At 37.9% G+C, this 22,535-nt stretch overlaps 2 protein-coding genes across 6 annotated transcripts in view; one reads left to right on the top strand and one right to left on the bottom strand.

Moving 5' to 3' along the window:
• SIPA1L3 (signal induced proliferation associated 1 like 3) overlaps nucleotides 1-2,439 on the bottom strand; it is a 202,596-nt gene extending 200,157 nt beyond the window's left edge. Inside the window, exons 1-2 of the mRNA XM_087826695.1 lie at nucleotides 2,222-2,439; nucleotides 1,052-1,177 (exon numbers count right to left, since the gene is read on the bottom strand). The gene's annotated coding sequence lies outside the window, so the exon portion shown is untranslated. The remainder of the gene's footprint in view (nucleotides 1-1,051; nucleotides 1,178-2,221) is intronic.
• A 1,010-nt stretch (nucleotides 2,440-3,449) lies between these two features.
• Nucleotides 3,450-19,400, top strand: LOC107532223 (uncharacterized). Of its 5 annotated transcripts, XM_016206525.2 has the most exons (5): nucleotides 3,639-3,654; nucleotides 5,155-5,205; nucleotides 8,415-8,500; nucleotides 10,973-11,099; nucleotides 16,237-19,400. In XM_016206525.2, exons 3-5 carry the CDS (start codon nucleotides 8,492-8,494, stop codon nucleotides 18,150-18,152), a joined length of 2,052 nt encoding a protein of 683 aa, XP_016062011.2. In that variant the 5' UTR covers nucleotides 3,639-3,654; nucleotides 5,155-5,205; nucleotides 8,415-8,491; the 3' UTR covers nucleotides 18,153-19,400. The 5 variants fall into 5 exon arrangements, with proteins under 5 accessions (XP_016062010.2, XP_016062009.2, XP_016062011.2 ...); XM_016206524.2 differs by lacking the exons at nucleotides 3,639-3,654; nucleotides 8,415-8,500 and adding an exon at nucleotides 3,450-3,583; XM_016206523.2 differs by lacking the exon at nucleotides 8,415-8,500 and having other exon boundaries at nucleotides 3,602-3,654.
• The last annotated feature ends 3,135 nt before the right edge of the window (nucleotides 19,401-22,535 follow it).

Raw genomic sequence — 22,535 nt, 5'->3', positions numbered from 1 at the left:
TGAATGGAAACTGAATGGGTTCTGGGTGGAGAATAGAGGCCTCAGCTCAAGATCTGTATAGTCTGAGAACCAAGAGAGATCATTGGGAAGGAGAACGACCTAGAGATAGCCATCCAGGTCTCTCTGAAACCTAGGCAGCAAAATGGTAGGAGGGGCCAGATGATAGTTTTGTAGGTCAGGATAAAGCCTTTGGCTTGGCTCTGTTTGAGCTGAAGGGAGCATCATGGTAGACTGAAAGTTTAAATTTTACACATTTGAATAACAGATCAGTAAGTGTGTGAATGTGTGTGCCCGTGTGCAGGAACACTTCCTTTGACAGCGCATAAGAAATAAGCTTCTGTTTACCATAGATCTTTCCTACTTGAGGAGTTTCCCAAACAGTATTTAATGGAGCAGCTAACTCTGTGTCCATCTGAACACTTACTTGTGTTCACATCCCCATACATTCCTACCTGTCTGGATTTTTCCCTATTTTGCCTTCACTTTCCAGGTCCAGGGTTCTTTCCCTTGTTCCAAAATGGAGATAACAGTCAGCTCAAGAGTGTTTAATTTATAAAGAAACACTAAACATGATTTCCTATGTTTCTCCAGACATATTCTCAGCTCTCTGTTCAGCTGAGAGGACATAGATGGGTCTAAAAAAAGTATTTCAAAAATCAGTAACTGACTGCCTCCTTCTGAATGCTGATAAATGCTTTGAAGTAGGTGAGATTTAGGTCTCTTCCAACAACTACTATATTGAAAGCACAAGGGTAAAAACCACAGAACCAGGTATTCTTAAAAGTTTGCCATAAGGTTTACTGATTTCTAATGTTCTGCAACCAGCACTAACCCAGCATGAAATGTGCACAACGTCTGAAGAAAGCGCAAGTCAAAAATCCCTATGCCACATGAGGAAGCCTTTCCTTCCAAATCAAAACAGCTTCAATCACTCTCTTAAGAACAGGGATTTGAAACGCAGACAAGCAAGTCACAGGTCCCCAAGAGACTCACAAGGGAAAACACAAACACATACAAAGATACAAGATTTCTGGAGGGAAGTTATCCTCACCCAGGAAGAAAAGGTTCCTGTAGCTCTCCAACATCACATCCCCATAAAAGGCCCTCTGAGCAGGGTCCAAGCATTTCCACTCTCCTAAGAGAATTCTATGAACATGTCCTTGAATGTCAACTGTCCCTGAAAGGAAAACACATTTCACCAAGTGAACAAGTAGAGAGTCATTATTTTGACACAAAATGAGAGAAGCAGAGATACGTAAAAATCACTTGGCTGTAGTGAGTGTTCTGAATGTTCCATGTTAGATAACTCTGAGGAATTTATATCTCTCTCTTTTTTTTTAACTGAGTGAAATTCACACAATACAAAGTTAGCGATGTTAAAGTACAATTCATTGTGATTTAATACATTCATAATGTTGCACAAATATCGTATCTAGTTCTAAAATATTTTTATCAGCCCCAAAGGAAACTCTTTACACACAAGTTCCTCCCTGGGCAGCAGTGAGTATGTCTAAAGCCATGCAGTTCTGCAACACTACTTAGCAGAGTTTCTTGATCTAAAAAAATCTACAGCATACTTAGAACTAAGGGCTTGGGCAGTTTGATTAGCTAATGTGGTGATTTGCCATTCTAAAGTAACAGTGGCTACAGGTAGGAAGAAAAATGATAAAGGATACATCCACCATGCTGAACACTTGTTTTTCCCCCAATAGGCACACATGGCGAGTTAATTAGCTGGGGGTGAGTCCAGAGTCTTCTGGATGTACCCGGACAAGTGTGACTGTCCAAGCATACATGTACCTCTCCAGCTGTATGGCAGGTAGGTCCAGCCATAGTGCCACATGTCCAAAGCCACCCTGCAGATGCTGGATAGGCTCCAGTTCTATTAGGTGCCTGGTGTTGGAGCCACTGAATGGCATTTTAGGTTATATTAATTAGGCAATTAACAGTGGCTAAAGCATCCATAAAGTGACTCCCATTATAGGTAGTAATGCAGTAGGAGGCATGATAGGCAAGAACTACAGTAATCAGGGCTAGTCACCCTAAGCCATTCCAAACGCTAGGGTACAGGACTGCATGGGGACGATGAACCTGTTCCCGCACAAAAGGATAGATAATAGTACTAAGAGTCTTATTTCATGGAAGAGAGAGAAAGGAAATGGTGGTTACATTACAGGACAGAGGGAAATCTGCTGCGGCTCTCCAGCCAGTGAGCACACACCAGGCAGTAAGGTTGGTGGGATGATCTTCCATGGGAGGCCACTGGTGGCAGAAGTGGGCATTTCTTCACAGGCCCAGCAGTCGCTCTCAATTTGTAATGCTGCCAAAGTGTGAGCCCAGGTGGCAGACAGGTGATCTTGCATGCTATGACTGGAAAGACAAAGAAGTTACAGGCACAAGCAATGGTAAATGATAAGCTTCAGGCAAACTATGTATAAACTTATATTATTATTTCATTAGTCGATGGCTTCTCAACCTTACCTAATAATGTCCCCCTAATAGTGGAAAAGAATGGATGCCTATTTTGGGGGGCTGTGGCAAAGGAAAAAGTAGTCACCCTATGACTGGCTTTGAAATGATCTTTCTTTAAAAAAAGAGATGTTAATTTTGTAGTCTTCCCCATAATACATGTTTTTGCTCTGATTAAAAAAAATCATTTATTTGCTAGATAAACTGAGAACCGTTTCCAGATCATCAAATTCGTGTTCAAGGAATAAATAACTTGACCATTCATCATTTTTTTCAGTCACACAATTCTCTTTTCCTAGCCGAACTCCTACAGACACTCTGCAATACAGGCACGAGAAAAGCACAGTTACACAAACAAAGCACCAGCCAGTCACGCAACCACACTCGATTATGGACACAAAGCAAACCAACCACAGTCGCGGAGGTCCCTACCCTGTCAGGCAATCCCGCACACTTACAGAAAACGCCGGTGCCATGCGTTCCAAGCACCGCTCAAGCCACAGCCAACAGCTCGTAGAACCTCACACAGGAGGAGATACACCCGGCCACTGAGGGACTCTGCGCGCCGACAACTGTGTGGCGTTTTACACACAGACACACACCTTGGGGCCAGGGGAGGCACAAAAGGGGTCCTTCGCTAGTCGGAGACTTCGGCGGTCGCCGCCGCGCTCCAGCTCCTCCCCTGCACTTGCCCCGCCCGCCAGTCCCACCTCCTCCCGACCGGGGGACACCCTGAGGCTCCTCCAGGCTGCGGGCCTCCGGCCTCCACCACCCCAGCAGCGCGCCCGACGCCTGCGTACTGAGCGCGGGCGGTGCTCCCAGAAACCTCCGTTGCCGCCCTCGGCGCGAGCGGGGTCCCCGCTGGGTGGACGGCGTCTCCCGGCGTCTCGGCCCGCCCCCCGCAGCCTTCCGGGGGCTGGACTACATTTCCCAGAGCCACCCGGTTCCCAGCGCGGCTTCATTTCCGGTTGTTCGTGCGATTTGGGGGCCTCTCTTCGGGAGAGGGCTGTGTCGGTGGAGGAGCTTGGGCAGGCTCTGAGGGGGCCCTCGAAGCCGAAATCGCCCAGAACCCCGAGCGTCAGGCCCTGCACCCCGAACTGTACCTTGTGTCGAGGTGAGCGGGGACGCTCGGAGGAAGCGGCGCTGGACCTGCCTGTGCGGCTGTGCCTCCTGCGGCTTTGTATGGTGAGACCAGCATGACTAGTGCTGCTGGCTGTATAGGTGAACGGGCGTGTGCGACTGTGGTTTAAGTGTGTGTGTGAGTCGTTGATGACTGAGGGTTTGTTATTCCGCTGTGACTGGGGTTGCTTGTGGCTGAGGTGTGCGACGGTGTTGTTGTGACAGGGTGTTTTTAGATGTTCTTGTGTCACTTTGACGTTGTGTATGTGATTGTATCATGTGTATTCCTGGGGCTTCCTTGTGACTTCCAGGTGTTACAAGTGTTACTGGGACTTAGTGTTTGTGACTGTTTCCTCGACTTGGTTGTGTTTTTCTATCTGATTGGGCGACTGTGTGTCTGTGTCGTTTTCGTGACTGTGAAGAGAGTAAAAGTGCTGCTGTGAAAGGGTGTTTTTGGCCGTTGCGTGCCCGACAGGCTGCTTGGATGTGCTGGAGTGAGGTCTGTATGCTCTGTGTGTGATTGGATTTTGTTTATGACTGGGTGGTCTGACAGTGTAGCATTAACATGGTGAATGTGACTCTGGCTGGGTGACTGTGGAAATGATTGTGTTCCTATGTGTCGTCATTTGTATATTTTATAGTCTGTACCCATATGAGTTCAGTGGGGTACAGAGGTGAAATTGTGTTTTGGTATTTCTGGGGTACATTCGGGGGTAGAGTCGGCCTGTGGATCATGAGTCGCACCTGGCTTTGACTTCTTTCTCTTCTGGCCACAGTGACTACCCTCCCCTTTTCCCCCATTCACACTTGGCCTGCCTTGATTGATTGCTTTATTTCTGTATCCATCCTTAGTTCACCGTGGGATTGCAGTTGTAGGTTCCCAGCTGCTTTCCAGCGTCCTCTCACTTTCAGGGGTGGGAAACCTTTTTTCTGCCATGCAAAATTATCAACTTAAAAATTAGCTATGAAAGAAGCTCCTAGATTTATTGAATTTCTAGTCCCGCTTGTGGTTGCCTTGGCAGGGCCAGACCAAATAATTTAGAGGGTCATGTATGGCCCTCCGGAGGACGTTCCCCACCCCTATTTTATAGCCTTAAGGGTATTGGATGCAAGAAGTGACAGAAAGGAAGTCAGAAATTTGATCCTGTGAATGAAGAATACATGAGTTATTTCTAAGCCACAGGCCTGGTCTTGAGATGAGAATTTTAGAGCTGACAGAACATAAAGAAAGGCCACTTGTAAATGTAATGGGGTTCCCGGAGTGGAAATGCTTTCAGTGAGTGTGCTGTATGAGGCAGGCCACACACTTAAGAACTTGTAACACTCCCCTGTAGGGGTCTGTCTCCAGTGGACAACTTTGTATTCAGAAATAAATTCTAGCCCAAGACAGCTGTGATCTTCTGATACAGAAAGTGGAGGACTGTTCTAGTCTCCTTCTGACCTCCTTCCATGTTACATGAGGGGTAGATTGACGGATGGGAGACAGAAGAGGGTATGTTCTAATTTAGAATATACCCTAAGAAAGGCCTAGTATCTCATAATTCCATTTTCTTTTCCTGAGAGTAGGCCCCGGAGGAGGAAAAAATGGCTGTTATGCATTCAAAAGCAAAGTCCCAGGTGAGTAGATGTTTCCTCTTTGTTTCTTGAACTGCCTTTGTTTGTTTGTTTGTTTGTTTGTTTGAGGACATAGGAATTTTTCTTTTCTTTTTGAAATTTCCTACCTAAGCCTTTTCAAATAATGGAGGGGCAAGGCAGTTTTCTATAGATTGGGAGCAAGGAATATGTGCAGTCAATTGTGATTAATGCTTCCCAATATTGGTAAATTGAGGAAGAATGGTTTGAGATTCATAAATTTAAAAAGGAGGTAATACTGGGTTATTTTTGACATAGCATTGTTTTTTTAACATTTTTAAATTTTCAAGTGTACACAAAAGTATAATGAACCATTATATATGCCCTGTTAAAAATTATCACTTGCCAATCTTATTTAATTTATTCTGCCTTCAGTTCAAAATATTTTCTGATTTGCCTTTTGATTTCTTCTTTGACTTATGAATTATTAGAAATATGTTATTTAGCTTTCAAGTATTTTGAAAATCTTCCAGAGATCTTTCTGTTACTGATTTCTAATTTCATTCTGTTGTAGTCAGAGAATATACTTTATATGACTTGAATTCTTTTAAACTTACTAAGATTTGTTTTATGGCTGAGAATGTGTGGTCCTAGTAAATGTTTGGTGTACACTTGAAAGGACCACTGTTGGTTGGAGTGTTCTGTAAATGTCAGCCAGCTCAGGTTGGTAGTGCTCTGTACCTTTACTGATTCTCTGGGTGTTTGTTGGATTTCTCTTTCTCATTATAGTTTCTATCAGTTTCTGCTTCATATATTTTGAAGCTCTGTTATTAGATACATAAATGTTTTAGATTACATGTCCTCATGGTGGATTGGCCCCTTTAATCATTATGAAATGGTATCCTTTATTCCAGTAATATTCTTTGCTTCGAATATCTACTTTGTTTTTAATGTAGCCACTCCAGCTTTTCTCATTAGGGTTAAGGTGGTATATCTTTATCTATCCTTTTAACCTATTTGTATTCTGATAAAGTGCATTTCTTGTTGGCAGCATTTAGTTGAATCTTGTGCTTTTATCCAGTTCAACAATATCTGTCTTTTACTTGGAGTATTTATACCATTTATTTTTAGGGTGATTATTGATATGGTTTGAGTCAAATCCATCATCTTGCCATTCATTTTATATTTGTCCCATCTGTTTTTTTTTTTATTTTCCTTTTCTGCCTTTTGGATTGAGAGTTTCAAAATAACAATACTAACCATCTAAATACAGAAATACAATAAAAACTTCCTGGAGTTCACTACGGATCGATAACCAATTTACTGTGTTTTTAAAGTCACCTAAAATAACCTCTCTCATATAGTTAAACCACCAACTCGAGAGACAGAGTTAGGCTCATTTGTTTCATCTTGTTTCTACTTTTAGAAAGTGCCCCCACCGTTTGAATTTTATTTTAAAATTACTTAAAATAGTCACATATTTCAAAGTCAAAACTGCAGAGCAAGGTGAATTCAGAGAAGTCCAGTGCCCATCTGTCTCCTCCATCGTCTTTCCTTCTTCCCCGTGTAGATAACTAGCTGTAATTATCTTTGGCTTATTCTTCCATTAAGAAAATGATATATATGTTTATGTGTTTGTATGTATGTGTACATATATTTTTATTATCTTCATTCTTAATTAAAAGGGAGGATTCTATGTACACTGTCCTACACCTTCCTCCCCCCCCCCGCCCACACATTTAACATATCCCAGAGCATTCCTTAGCAGCCTGTGCAAACCTCCCACATTCTTTTTTAAAGCTGCATTTCATGTGGGTGTGGTAGTTTGTTCAGCCGTCTCCTATGGGTGGGCATTTGGGTTTTTTCCCCAGGATTTTGCCATTACGTAATGCAGCAATCAATTGCTATGTATGTGGTTTCTATTTATTGAGGCTTCTCTTTGGGGCAAATTTCTAGAAATAGCCTACTTTTAGTTTACTTTAATGCTTTTGACATAATTCTACCTGAATTATAACTAAGTAATAATAAAATTGGTGAATTCCTTAAATTTCCCCCTCCCTATCTTTTTCTCTATTACCAAATTTTAGAAAAAAGTCTTAGAGTTTATCTTTATACGGTGAAATAGTCTTTTTTTTTTTTGCAGGCTCCAAGGCCCAGGCTGGTCACCTGCCCTGCTTTACTTAGCTGCTGATAGGGGGCATGAGAGACCCTCTGGGTGATGCATACCAGGTGGTGCTAGGTGGAAGCAGGTGCTGGGCTGGGAAGGGTGCTTGGGCAACTTTTTGGTTGGCTTCCTCCAGATGCTGAAGGCCTGGGCCCCTTTTATTTATTTATTTTTAATAATTTTTTATTTTCAATCACACTTGACATACAATATAAATCTATTTTGTCTTATATTAATACTGGAACACAAGCTTTCTTATGCTTAGTATTTGTGTGGTATCTTTCTCCACCATTTTAGTTTTCAACCTATCAATGTCTTTATATTTGAAGTTCGTTTCTTGTAAAGAGCATTTAATTGAAACTTGCTTCCTTACCTCGTTTCTACCTTGTCTCTTTATTGGAATGGCTGGACTGTTTATCTTTAGTTGCAATGTAGTTTAAGCCCTGCCAGAGGTGAGAGCATCCATATATGTCTCTTAAGAAGAGCTTGGCACTTTTTAGAGTTTAGTTCCTTTAAATTTCTTTGTACCTTCATCTCTGTGATGAATTTAAAAGAAATTACAATTTTTCATTTTACCTGAATTATTTTTAGTTGTTAGAATGGGCACCTTTCCAATGTCTGGAAAAAGTGGAATTTCTAATTAAGTATCTATTGAACACCTATATCAGTGATTCTCTGTAGGAGCAGTGACTCTTCCTAGGTGATGTTTTAGAAATATATCTGGGTCTTTTGAATGTTAAAGTAACTGGGTTGAGGGTGAAGACTTCTGGCTTTTGAAGGATTAAAACAAGTAGTCATGGATCTAGATCACAGGTTAGGCAGTTTTTCTGCGAAGGAATAGACAATAAATAATGTAGGCTTTTTGAGCCATGTAGTCTCTCTTGAAACTATTCAACTCTTCCTCTGTAGTGTGAAAGTAGCCAAACACAATATTCTATATTGACCACCACCGATATCCCCCCAACTTAGTGTGTATTTTGGGAATGGGAGCAAGAGAAGGGAAGAGGAGAGGAACAAAGGTCATTTGAACTTAACTCATTTGGAGCTTTGTGAAAAGCATGGTCTCATGGTTCTATTTTCTCCTCTCCAGCACCGCCTTTTCCAGATGCTGTGCTACAAGATAGGAATTGAGGAGAGAACTGGTCATTTCATACAGCTATAAAAATCATGGATCAGGTAAATTTGTGTTTTCTTGTCCTACCCAACAGAAAGGTGGAAAAGATAATTCAAACTTACACATTCAAGATTAGCACACAATATTGAATCTCAAAATCATCCATATTATTAGTATCAATTATGAATTCCCAAGGAAGACCCCTGATCTCTCTGTATTCAATCCTTAGTCACATTCCTAATCTTAAAAGCTCACAAAGCATGGGCTTTTGCCATTTATGGAGACTGAGTGGAGTCAAGACCAACTCCTACCTTGCCTGACCAGGAAACTTAGATCTAAAGAGAAGATCAAAGTTTCCTCATGTGTGGTACCATTTAACATCCTTCTCTATCTTATAAAATCAAGAAATTTGCTTTTCCTATATCAGTCAGTGCTCCTAGTCAAAAATGTTCAATAGATTATGGAAATAAGTATGTGAATATAGGTTAGATTAGGAAGGCATACTTAGAGAAGATATTATCACTTATAAGAGTGGAATAAACTAGGGAGCACATTCCTGAGTGGGGTCAGTTAGGAAGGAAGTTTCAGGAATAAGGAATGCAAACATGCACATACTCTGTGAAAATATAAAAATGGCTCTTTATCTGTCCTCTGATTCTAAATGATAGCTTTCCTGGGTAGAGTAATCTTGGTTATAGGTCCTTGCTTTTCATCACTTTAAATATTTTATACCAGTCTTCTGGCCTGCGAAGTTTCTTTTGAGAAATCAGCTGACAATCTTATGGAAGTTCACTTTTAGATAACTTATTACTTTTCTCTTGCTGCTTTTAAGATTCTCTATTTGTCTTTAACCTTTGGCATTTTAATTATGATGTGTCTTGGTGTGGGCCTCTTTGGGTTCATCTTGTTTGGGACAGTCTGTGCTTCCTGGACTTGTGTGTCTTTTTCCTTCACCTGGTTAGGGAAGTTTTCAGTCATCATTTCAAGTAGGTTTTCAATCCTTTGCTCTCTCTTCTCCTTCTTTTACCCCTGTGACACGAATGTTGGTATACTTGATGTTGTCTCAGAGTCTCTTAAACTATCATTTTTTTTGCTACTCTAATTGGGTGTTTTCTGCTACCTTGTCTTCCAAATTGCTGATTCAGTCCTCTGCTTCATCTAATCTGCTGTTGATTCTTTCTAGTGTATTCCTCATTTTAGTTATTGTATTCTTTATTTCTGAATGGTTCTTTTTTATGGTTTCAACATTTTTTTTAATGCTGTTGAAGTACTCACTAAATTCCTTGAACATTCTTACAACCATTGTTTTGAACTCTGTATCTGGTAGTTTGATTTCCTTCATTACATTTACTTCTTTTTCTGAAAATATCTCCTCTTCTTCCGCTTGGGACATGTTTATTTGTCTCACTATTTTGGCTGCCTCTCTCTGTTTGTTTCTATGTATTAGGTAGATCTGCTTTATCTCCCAGTCTTTGTAGGGTGGCCTTATGTAGTAGGTGTCCTGTAGGGCCTAGTGGGACAGCCTCTCCCAACATCTGAGCTGGGCAGTCTATGCATGCCCCATGTGTGGGCTGTGTGCACCCTCCTTGATTGCTGTTGGTACATCAGTGGGAGGGATTGACTGGTCATGACTACAGTGGAGGAACTACAGTGCAGACGCTGACCCCGTGGAGTAGAACTTGCTTCAGTGGGGTTCTGGTGCCTTCTGAGTCTTCCCCTTGAGTGTGTGGCTCATGGAGGTGGTTGGATGGTATACCAGTTTAATATGAAGCGAGCCACTGGGTGCACTGGCTCTGGGGCTTTTTGGAAGGTTCAGACCAAGTTTAGCCACTACCAGTGCCTTGCCCGGGGCTACTTGGCATGAGCTACAAAGTGATCTGCAGATGGCTGCTGCTTGTGCTGGGCTTGGAGGTGTCCAGGAGAAATCAAGGTGTGAGTTTGGCTGCTGCTAGTGCTGGGTCTGGGACCACTTAGCAAGAGATGTGTGGCACGCCAAGGCCAGATGCTGCTTGTTTGGGCTTGTGAACCTTTGAGAGCATTTAGGAAAATCCACAGCATGAGCCAAGACAGCCATTTATATAGAAAGCCACTGGAAGTGACTTGAGTGGCCCTGCAAATTGGGTGGGGTGGGGTCTCAGAGACTCTTCTTAAATAGAGACTAAAAAAGGGAAACTTTCATTTATTGAGAATGTATGATGTACATGATACATATTGTACAGGGTGCTTCCGTATGCTATTTCTTTTAATTGGGACATTGCATTTTAAAATTAATTTTATTTAATTAATTTTATTAATTCCAAGATTATGTGTATAATGAGATGTTCTATATTCAGGAAATGGCTACAGCAACAGGAATAAAAAGGAACATGTTGTCACTTCAGAAGCACCAATTTTTGTAGTGCCTCATCCATGTGAGAGACTTTCTAGCATGTGTACTCTGTTACCTCCATGGTTTAGAGCTCTGCATCATCTCCCCCTCTATTGAAAATACATTTTCTTTCTTTTTACCACTAGTATTATGTTTGTTGTTTCAGAGATTGGTGATGTTCAGGGATGTTGCCATTGATTTCTCTCAAGAAGAGTGGGAATGCCTGGACTTTGCTCAAAGAGATTTGTACAGAGATGTGATGTTGGAGAATTATAGTAACTTGGTGTCACTAGGTAAGGATATATACCCCATAGTATTTTAGGATCTATCTTTGGAATGGCTGCCTTATCTGATGTTATTTCAAGGTTGTTTCTAAGTAATTAACTGAATTTCTTCTTCTTCTCAAATGAATGGTTTTAAATTATTTGAAGTAGACGTAAGTAGTTTCATAGGGCACATTTATCTTGTCCATCTTTCAAGTATAATTACCTATCTTCCTACTATCTTCCTTAATGGTCAAGGGCTAGATTTGAACTCTGGGACACTTGCTATATTGTCAGAAAAAGTGGATTATGTATTGTTACAATTTAGATTTGCTAAAAGAGCTTAAATATTTTTTAAAAAATAGATGCAGAAATAAATGTGTTTTTGTTTGTTTGATGTTTTTTACAACAAAAGAGCTTTTATTATTTATATAGTGATAGGATGGATCAGTGCATTTCACGAACAATTCAAGTGAACACAATCCATTGCAACAAACTCTCTTATTTGTGTTTTGTACTTGAATATTACATTTTAAGAACTTTGTATTTCACATTGAATGAATATGCTAGAACCACTTTTTATTAGAAAATAGCTCAGGAAGAACCTGTGATTGCCTAAGAAAGTTTATTAAGAGACAGAGTCTATATAAATTAAAACTTCAATAAGTGATTTTCCCACCTAACTGATCACTTTATTCTTTGGACTCTTGAAGTCACTGGAACATAACTGTCTCTTGTCCCCTCAGTCCTCTTTCCTTTGAAGGCTTTATGAAGTTACTGGTTGGTATATTCTTCAACAGGGCCCAAGTCTTGTGAAAAAAATACCTCTGACTTTAGAAGAAAAGCATGGAGGGGCTCTTCCTTTTCCTCAGTGACAACCTTTTTATGTAAACTTACAGTCAATTCCTTTTCAGATTTTTTTTTTGGTATTTAGATTTATATCATTATCTTCATTCTTTAAAATGTCTTTATTCATTCAAAATATATTTATTGAGGGCCTATTCTGTGCCAAGGTCTGTAGTGGGCATTGTAGAAATAATGATCTAGACAAGGTTCCTGTTCTGTTGAAACTTACATTCTTGTGGGAGAAATACAAAATAATTTGGAAACAAAAATACAAGGTGTCCCAAAAAAATGTATACACACTTTAACAGCTAATAGCTTAGTTTTGAAAATGAAATGTATTTTAATAAACACTGCCTTTATAATTATTCAAAGTGTATGTATACATTTTTTGGGACACCCTATGTATGTGTACACATGCACATATATATGTGTATCTATATACATTTATTTATTTCATAAATATAACAATTGCAGGTAGTGATAAATGGTATGAATAAAGATAGAGTAGGCAAATAAAGAGCTAAATGAGGAGTGGGAGTAGGCTATTCTGGGTAAGCAGGTTTTGGAAAAGCCTCTCTAATGAGGTAATATTTGAACAAAAATTTTATCAAAATAAGGGCAGGAGTCAGACAGATAACTGGAGTAACAGTATTCCAGTCAGATGGAATGGTAAGTGTGAAGGGCTTGGGATGGGCATTAAGTTTGTAGGAGGAACAGAAATACATCTAAAAAAGAGTGAACAAATGGCAAAGTAGTAAGAAGTAAGACAGGCAATCAAGAAAAAGGAGCTGAAATTTTATTCTCTAAGATAGTGTCTTTGACTCCTGACCATAACAAATTCAGATTCTCTCTGGGGGAAAAGTAAGAGGGCTTTAGAATTCTCACAAATTAAGATCAACAAAAAATGAGCTCACAATGATTATTAAACCCACAAGGAAGCAGATCATAGGTAAATGATAATCGATAGAAACAACAGATTATATGGCCAAAGGTTTCACATGTTAGAATTATTAGATGTAAATATACACTATTGGTGAAATGTTTGAAGAAAGTGAATCACAAAAATGATAAGCAGTAAGAGATTTTCATAAAGGAACAGATTTGAAAGAACCAAATAGAATATTTCTAAAGGTTCTGTTTAGTTCTCTTTAAAAATAATCATTAGCCCAGCTGGGCGTGGCTCAGCTGTTGATCGTCCACCTAGGATCTGGGAGATTGGGGTTCGATTCCCGGTCAGTGCACATGCCCGGGTTGCGGGCTACAGCCGATCAATGACTCTGTCATCATTGATGTTTCTGTCTGTCTCTCTCCCTCTCGCTTCCTCTCTCTGAAATCAATAAAGATATATTTTAAAAATAAAAATAATCATTAAGAGATTGATAAATTTGACTGCATGAATTAAAAAAAAAAAAAAAAAGACATCATAAAGTAAATAAAAGGCCATGAATTGGGTGCAGATATTTTCAGTGCATACTGACAACAGTGAAATTAATATCTAGAATATAAAAGGCTTCTATAGGTTAATAAGAAAATCTCTCTCTGAAATTAATAAAGATATATTTAAAATAAAACATAAAACCACAATGATATCATTATCTTACATACCTTAGATTGGCAAAAACATAAAGAAGTCTGACAGTACCAAGTCTTTACAACTTTTGGAGGCAGAAGCGCTGTATACTTTATTATTCACAATAGTCAAAAAGTAGAAACCACCCAAATGTCTATCAGCAAATGAATGAGTGAATGAATAAAATTTGGTATATCCTTACAATGGAATATTATTCATTAACAAAAAGGAATGAAGTTCTGATACATGCCACAGTATGGATGAATCTTGAAAACATGCTCATTAAAGAAGCCAGACACAAAGACTATATAATGTATTATTCCATTTATATGAAATGTCCACAATAGACAAATCTATCGAGACAGAATGTAGATTAGTGGTCATCCAGCACTAGGAGGTGGGGGTGGATTGGAGAATAAGAGTGGGGACATTAAAAAATGACTGCTGACAGGCACGGATTTCTTTCCAAGGTGATACAAATGTTATAAAATTAGGTTGTGGTGCTTGTTACACAACTCTGACTATACTAAAAACTATTGAATGTACACTTTAAATGAATGAACGGTAGGCAAATGAATTAATATATTTAACTATCTATACCCTACTGATGTCAATTTCAATTGACATAATCACTTTGAAAAAAATACGAAAATTATTTTCAAACTTGTATGCACTTTGGAAGTAGCTTGGTTCCTTTTAGAAATTCCAGATCTCAGGCCATACCCCTGACCATTTAAAACACAATCTCTCTGGGCATGGGGCACAGGTATTATTTTTTGAAGCTCTTTAGATTGTTCATATGTTTAGACATATTTGGTAAACCACTGAAATTATCTGAGAATTATTTATTTTTAATCCTCATCTGAGGATATCTTTTCCATTGCTTTCCAGAGTGGGAAGGAGGGATGGAGGGTGAGGGAGAGAAACATTGATTGGTTGCCTCCTGCAAGAGCCCCAACAAGGGCCAGGGATTGAGCCTGTAACTGAGTCCCGTGCCCTTGACAGAATCAAACCCAAGACCCTTCGGTCTGCGGGCCAACACTACTATTGAGACTAACCGGCCAGGGTGAGAATTTTTCTTGTAATTTGAAGGTTCACTTCATTTGTTATTGCCAATATGATTGGATTTATGTCTCTCCATTTATGCTTTTTGTTTACTCTTTTAAAATTTCTTTTTGCTTTTTAAATCTCTTAATCAGTACGAATACAAATTGGTTTTTTTTTTTAATTCCATTTTTCCATTGTTTAGTGTGGAAGACATACACAATATATACTTTCAGTGGTTATCTTTATTTTTTTATTACATGTACTTCATTCCTCTTAATACAAATGTAATTTTATAATTTTTATTAATTGTTATGGTGTATGATCTTTTTAATATATTGCTAGATCTGATTTGCTAATATTTTGTTGAGTATTTTAGCATCTGTGTTCATCAGGGACATTGGCCTATATATATATATATTTTGTATTGTCTTTATCTGGTTTTGGAATTAATGGTGTCAGTTGTTACTTCACCTCTTTTATTTCTGTGGGTCCTCTTTGTTTCCTGATGAGTCTGGCTAGCAATTCATCAATCTTGTTTATCTTTTCAAAGAATCAGCTCTTGGTTTTATTGATCTTTAGTATTGCTTTTTTAGTCTTTATGTCATTTATTTCCACTCTGGTATTTATTATTTCCTTCCTTCTACCCACTTTGGGCTTTTCTTGTTCTTTATTTAATGCCTTCAGTCAGGTGCCACTTATATTTTGTCCAATTTGTATAATTATTCTAATATGGAAGATTAATCTAAATTACCAAGACTTCAGTTACCAGGAATGGATGTTTAAGGTTTGGGAACTTATATTTAAATTGAGACCTGAAGGATGAGAGTCAACTTGTATAGAGTATTTTGTACAGAGCATTCCAAAGACATGGTACCAGCTCTAAGTAGTTGTAGGTTCAAACTGGCTTTGCGACTTTTTCAGAGCTGACAAAAATCAAGCTAAATGAAATCTTTTCTGCAAATAGCAAAACAGAGAAGAATCATGGGGAAATCAGATGCATATGTCAGGGCCAGATTATGAAAGACTGTGTCAAAGTCATGAAAAGCATTTGGATTTTATTCTAATTTAATTTGGAAGCCATTTAAAAGTTTTAGACAGAGGTAGCAAATCTGAATTTGAATCAGTTAGTAGAATGTATTAAAACTAGAGATTTCCATGATCTTTTTCTGATTTACTGGATTCAGATTTAGTTAGTCTGGTGTGGTATCTGAGCATCTTTAATTTTAACAAGCTTCCCAGGTGGCTTTGATCCCCACCAAAGTTTGAGGACCACTGACTTAAAAAGTTTTCTTAATCTCTCCCCTTATCCACAGATTTTGTTCATCATTCTCTCATCTCTTATATGTCCTTTTTACATGTTAACATATATATGAAGTTGTTCTAAGATAATATTTTTTTCAAATTCTAGGAAGCAACACATCACTGTAGTATGAAAGTAGTGAGTTTTTACTATGCATGTGTGTGTGAGAGAGAGAAAACTAGAAAACAGGGTAGGTATTGTTTTATGAAACTATAAATGTAGCAGATTATGATGTAAAAGGTATTATAGGTCATAGTAAACACTATTTTAAAAACACTGTTGTAAGCCAGTTATTTCTTTTGGGTATAGTTTTGCTATATATATTTTCCTATGTAGTCTTTTTTATTGTGTAAGTTCTACTTCTGAAATGACAACCAAAATTTTTTGTTTTTTTAATCTTTCAGATTTTCCTTCAAGGTGTGTGAATAACTACTTACCTCCAAAAAAGGACACTTATGAAACAGAATTATTTCAGTGGGAAATGAATGACAGGCTTGAACACTATGATCTTAAAGAGTCCAGTTCTAGAGATTATTTAGAAGTCAGAGGCACATTGGAAAATCAGAAGAAATATTTCAGGCAAGGAATGATCATATATGAAAAAATGTCCATTTTTAATCAGCACACTTACTTATCTCAATATCCCACATGTCATTCTGAGAAACCCTATAAATGTAAGGACTGTGGGAAGGCCTTTAGACGAGCATCACACCTAACTCAGCATCAAAGTATTCATACTGGTGAAAAACCCTATGAATGTAAGCAGTGTGGGAAGGCATTTAGTCGTGATTCACAGCTCAGTCTTCATCAGAGACTTCATACTGGTGAGAAACCCTATGCATGCAAGGAATGTGGAAAGGCCTTTACTCAGAGCTCACAACTTATTCTACACTATAGAATTCATACTGGTGAGAAACCATATAAGTGCGAACAATGTGGGAAAGCCTTTATTCGTAGTTCACAACTAACCCGACATCAAAAAGTTCATACTGGAGAGAAACCTTATGAATGTAAAGAATGTGGGAAGGCCTTTACTCAGAACTCACAACTTACTCTGCACCAGAGACTTCATACTGGCGAGAAACTCTATGAATGTAAAGAATGTAGAAAGGTCTTTACTCAGCTCTCACAACTTATTCTGCATAAGAGAATTCATACCGGTGAAAAACCCTATGAATGTAAGGAATGTGGGAAAGCTTTTATTTGTGGCTCACAGCTTTCTCAACATCAGAAAATTCATAACGGGGAAAAACCGTATGAATGTAAAGAATGTGGGAAGGCCTTTATTCGTGGTTCATTACTTATGCAACATCAGAGGATTCATACTGGTGAAAAACCCTATAAATGTGAACAGTGTGGGAAGGCCTTTATCCGTGGTTCCCAACTTACTCAACACCAGAGAATTCATACAAATGAGAAGCCCTATGAATGTAAGGAATGTGGAAAGACCTTTAGTCATGGTTCACAACTTACTCAACATCAGAGAATTCATACTGGTGAAAAACCCTATCAATGTAAGGACTGCGGAAAAGCCTTTAATAGAGGCTCACTCCTTACTCGGCATCAAAGGATTCATACTGGGGAGAAACCCTATGAATGTAAAGAATGTGGAAAGACCTTTAGTCGTGGCTCAGAACTTACTCAACATGAGAGAATTCACACTGGTGAGAAACCCTATGAATGTAAGGAATGTGGGAAATCTTTTATTCGTGGATCACAGCTTACTCAACATCAGAGAATCCATACTGGTGAGAAACCTTATGAATGTAAGGAATGTACAATGGCCTTTACTCAGAGTTCACATCTTTCTCAACATCAGAGACTTCATACTGGTGAGAAACCCTATGTATGTAATGAATGTGGGAAGGCCTTTGCTCGTGGCTTACTACTTATACAGCATCAGAGAATTCATACAGGTGAGAAACCTTATCAGTGTAAGGAATGTGGGAAGGCCTTTATTCGTGGTTCACAACTTACTCAACATCAGCGAATTCACACTGGAGAAAAACCCTATGAATGCAAGGAATGTGGGAAGGCTTTTAGTCATGGTTCTCAACTTACTCTGCATCAAAGAATCCATACTGGTGAGAAGCCCTATGAATGCAAAGAATGTAGAAAAGCCTTTACTCAGAGCTCACACCTTTCTCGACATCAGAGAATTCATACTGGTGAAAAACCATATCAGTGTAAGGAATGTGGGAAGACCTTTACTCGTGGTTCACAACTAACTCAACATCAGAGAATTCACATCAGTCAGAAATCTTTTAAATATAAGGAATGTGGAATCGACTTTACTCCTGGCTCACAAGTTTATATATGAATTATTTGAATCTTTATGATTAGAGAGCCTTTTGTGGTTATTAACCCATTATCATCCAAGAATCTTTAAAATGTGAATATGGGACCACACTTGCCTCATAAAGCTCTGCATCAGTGAATTTATATGGGGAAAGATGATAGTGTAATCTATATAGAAAAACCTACTGAAAACCAACTAAACTTTAGTGAATTTTAATACTAATTAGTTAATGTAGGAAATATTGGAAGGCTTTTAGCCATATCATATGTCTTTTTCAACATTACCTTGACTATCAGTTGCTCTGCTTCATAACATTTGTTATGATAAATCTCTACTTTTGCTTAATCATTCGTAAGGAAACCTAATAATACCTTCCATACCAGATTCTTGAAAATATTATCAGTTATTACATGTAAAGCTTTTAGAACAGTGCCTTGAACATAGCATAAGACAAATATTAGCTATCATTATAGTGTTAGATAATTTGCATGAGAGGACGACACTTATGAATATAATGAATACTGAGAAATCTTTCATTTAGCACTTAACCCCAATTATTTGAGTGGGGGGCACTGTATGCTATAATAAGGGTGAGAAAACATTCATTTAGATTTCATCCAATATGCTACAAGAGGAAATTCATACTGTAGAAAATAACACTGTAGGTTTAACCAGTAGATTGTGAAGAGGTGTTAAGTGAATTGTAACAAAGTCCAAAAACTCTTAATTTCTACTATTTCTGGACAGAATTCAAGAATATTATTTAGAAATGAAAAAAAAAAAAAAAAAGATACCCAAAGTCTTTCTACTAAAAATTTTTTAAAAACTTGGCTTTACAGGTTTTGATTAAACTGAAAATAAAAACTGACATTACAGACTATTTTGCAATGAAAAAATGAGAGTCTACGTCAGAGACTGCTGTTTTTCTGCCCAATGTCCATTTCCCTTCATTAGTGACAGAATTCTTGGTTGAAAACCTATGTCAGCTCCCTGTGCAGATCAAAGTGGAAATGGTATTTTGTATGAGTAGGACATTTAAGCAATTTTTTTTCTCTATTTTTTCTTTCTGCCTACAATGTGGGCATTTAATCTGCAGTTTTGTCAGTTTTATGGGAACTTTGAGAATGGGTATCAAGGATGGTGGAGCAGAAATACAGAACAGATATACACTTCTGCTGATTTTATGGAATCGCCATAACAACTCTGGTCTCCCTGCTTCCTGTATTTCTTTATATAGAAGTGAAAATAAACTTATTGATGCTGTTGCCATTTTCTTGTTGACAAAATTATTAAGGACATAAAATTTTGTATCTGGATGTGGAGTGCTATGGGTGAAGAAATCTCAGTTGTGGCATTGCCTTAGGGCTATGGAGAATGAGAATCTACCCATCTCAGACTAGAAAACTGAAGATTGTTTTTATACACAAGACATTCAGTAAGACTCCCACTCCATCTCACAAGGCATATCTTGTGCCATTAATACTGTAATGGCCCTACACCATTTGCTTCCTTGTTTCCTTTCTCCTACACCGTACATTTTATAAAATAATAACTACCATTAGGATTGCTAGGCATTTAATGAGTTATGATAAATTCATGTAACAGTTCTATGACAAAGGTAGAATTATCTCCTTTTAACATCTAAGAAAACACTTCAGAAAGGGTAGTAACTGGTCTATTAGAAGTCTAGATATTTAGGGTAGAAACAACAAATTAAATAAATTATGCTGCATAAAAAATGGTTCCCCGTAAACATTAACCTTTAAAAGACGGCATTTAAAAGACAGCATCATACAAACTCCATATGTTTTCCAGGATCAACTGTCCAAATAATGGTTTCTTTCCTTTTGCCTGTAAAAAAGAACGTATATGCTTAGGTTTCTGAGTATTTAAGAATAAATGATGCCCTGGCTGGTGTGGCTCAGGTGGTTGAGCGTCATCCCATGCACTGAAAGGTTGCTGGTCAGGGCACGTGACCCATTGCAGGCTTGATTCCCGGTGGGGGGCATGCAGGAAGCAGCCAGTCAATGTTACTCTCACATCCATGTTTCTCTTTCTCTTCCTCTTTAAAAAGCAATAAAAATTTTTAAAAAGAATGAATGATTATGGACCAACTTCCATATATACAGTCAACTAATTTTTTACAAAGGCACCAAGAATACACAATGGTGAAAGGACAGTCTTTTCAATAAACGGTGTTGGGAAAAGTGAATATCCATCCACATGCAAGAGAATGAAATTAGACCCTTATATGAAAAATAATGCAAAATGTATTAAAGACATAAAGGTAAAACCTGAAACCATAAAACTATAAGAAAACAGAAAATGTTCCCTGACATTGGTCTTGACAATGATTTTTTGTATTTGACATGAAAAATAGGCATCAAAAGCAAAAATGTTAGGACATCAAACTAAAAAGCTACTGCACAGCAAAGGAACCCATAAAAAATATAAAAAGACAACCTATGAAATGGGAGAAAGTATTTGAAAGTCATAAGTCTGATGGGGACTTAATATCCAAATTATTTAAGAAACTAATATAACTCAATACCAAAAAAACACCAAAAAACAAAGTAAAATGGACAAAGGACCTGACTAGACATTTTACAAAAGAAGGCAAATGGCCAACAGGTACGTGAAAAGATGCTCAGCATCATTAATTATTAGGGAAATGAAAATGAAAACCACAAAAACATCAAAGACATATCACCTTGCACCTTTTAGGACGGTTATTTAAAAAATGTAAAGCCCGGCCAGGCGTGGCTCAGCGGTTGGGTGTCGACCTAGGATCCAGGTGATTGGGGTTTGATTCCCGGTCAGAAAACATGCCCAGGTTGTGGGCTCGATCAATGACTCACTCATCATTGATGTTTCTCTCTCTCTCTCTCCCTCTCCTTTCCCCCTCTCTGAAATCAATAAAGACATATTTTAAAAATAATTTTTAAAAATGTCAAAAGATACAAGCATTGAAGAGTATGTGAAGAATTGGAAACCTTTTTACACTGTTGGTGGAAATGTGAATTGGTACATCCATTATGAAAAACAGTATAGAGGTTCCTCAAAAAATTAAAAGTGGAACTGCCATATAGCCCAGCAATCCCATTTCTGAGTATACATACAAAGAAATTTTAAAAAAATGAAACAACCTTAGGGTCGATAGACTAATTTTTAAAATTGCGTGTACATACACACAGTGGAATATTAGTCTTAAAAAAGGAGGAAATCCTGTCATTTTCAACAACATGGATGAACCTGGAGGACATTATGTTAAGTGAAATAAGCCAGACAGAAAGACAAATACAACATAATCTCACTGCCATGTGGATTCTTTAAAAAAGAAAAAGAGAATGGCAGTTAGCAACAGATTGGGGGTGGATAAAGGGGAGGTATTGATCAAAGGGTACAAAGATGAGTAAATTGTGAACACATAATCCACAGCATGTTTAATGTATTACATGCATAAAATTTGCTAAAAGAGATCTCTAGTGTTGTCACCACACATATGCATGCTCACACATGCAGTGGTAACTATATGAAGTGATGGACATGTTAATTAGCTTGACTGTGGTAATGACTGTATAAATAAATCAACACATCATGTTGTACATCTTAAATATATCCAATTTTGTCAACCATACCTCAAGAAAGTTGGGAGACAGGAGAATGGGGGAAACACGTAATAAGTAGGCTACAAAATGCTCAGTGTAAAAGTATAGCCTCTCAAAATCCTGAGACATGAAAGGATAGTCACCAAATTGTTAACAGTGAATGCATCTGGAAGTCGATTATGAGCTTCTTTCTAAAGAGAATGGTGAATATCAATGGGAACACCTGAGGTAGAGTAAGTAAATAACTGACAAAAGGAAGCATCATTTAAATATTTTTTATTATGAAATAGTTTAAATATACAAAATATACAGAGAGTAAGAACCTATCTATAAACCCATGGCCAACTTTATCAAATTATAAGAATTGGCCATACTTATATTTTGAAGAAATAAATGATTATTTGCATCCTTTCCTCAATCTCATTATTCACCCTCCCCAGAGGTCACCACTGTTCTGAATTTCTATAAATATTATTACATTATTTCTATATGGTATTTAGCAATAGAAAAAAAATGTGTTGATTTGCATGATACACACACCACACACACACATATATATATATGGTACCATATTATACAAAATACTCTCTGGTTCAATTTCATTGTTTTTGAGATTTGTCTATGTTGACAGAATTATATCTTGTTCATTCATTTTAACTTGGGTTCTAATTTATATTCACCCTAATGGTTATTTTGATTGCTTTCAACTTTCTCACAAACAATGCTGAAGTGGAACTTCAAGTACGTCTCCCTGAACACCTGAGCAGAGATTCTGTAGAGGTTGAAGTGTGGACTT

Source organism: Miniopterus natalensis, chromosome 18 (genome assembly GCF_054644295.1).
Source record: "Miniopterus natalensis isolate mMinNat1 chromosome 18, mMinNat1.hap1, whole genome shotgun sequence".
NCBI classification, from domain to species: domain Eukaryota; kingdom Metazoa; phylum Chordata; class Mammalia; order Chiroptera; family Miniopteridae; genus Miniopterus; species Miniopterus natalensis.
Note: the sequence above shows the minus strand (reverse complement) of the source record. Positions and strands in the feature narration are given on the sequence as shown.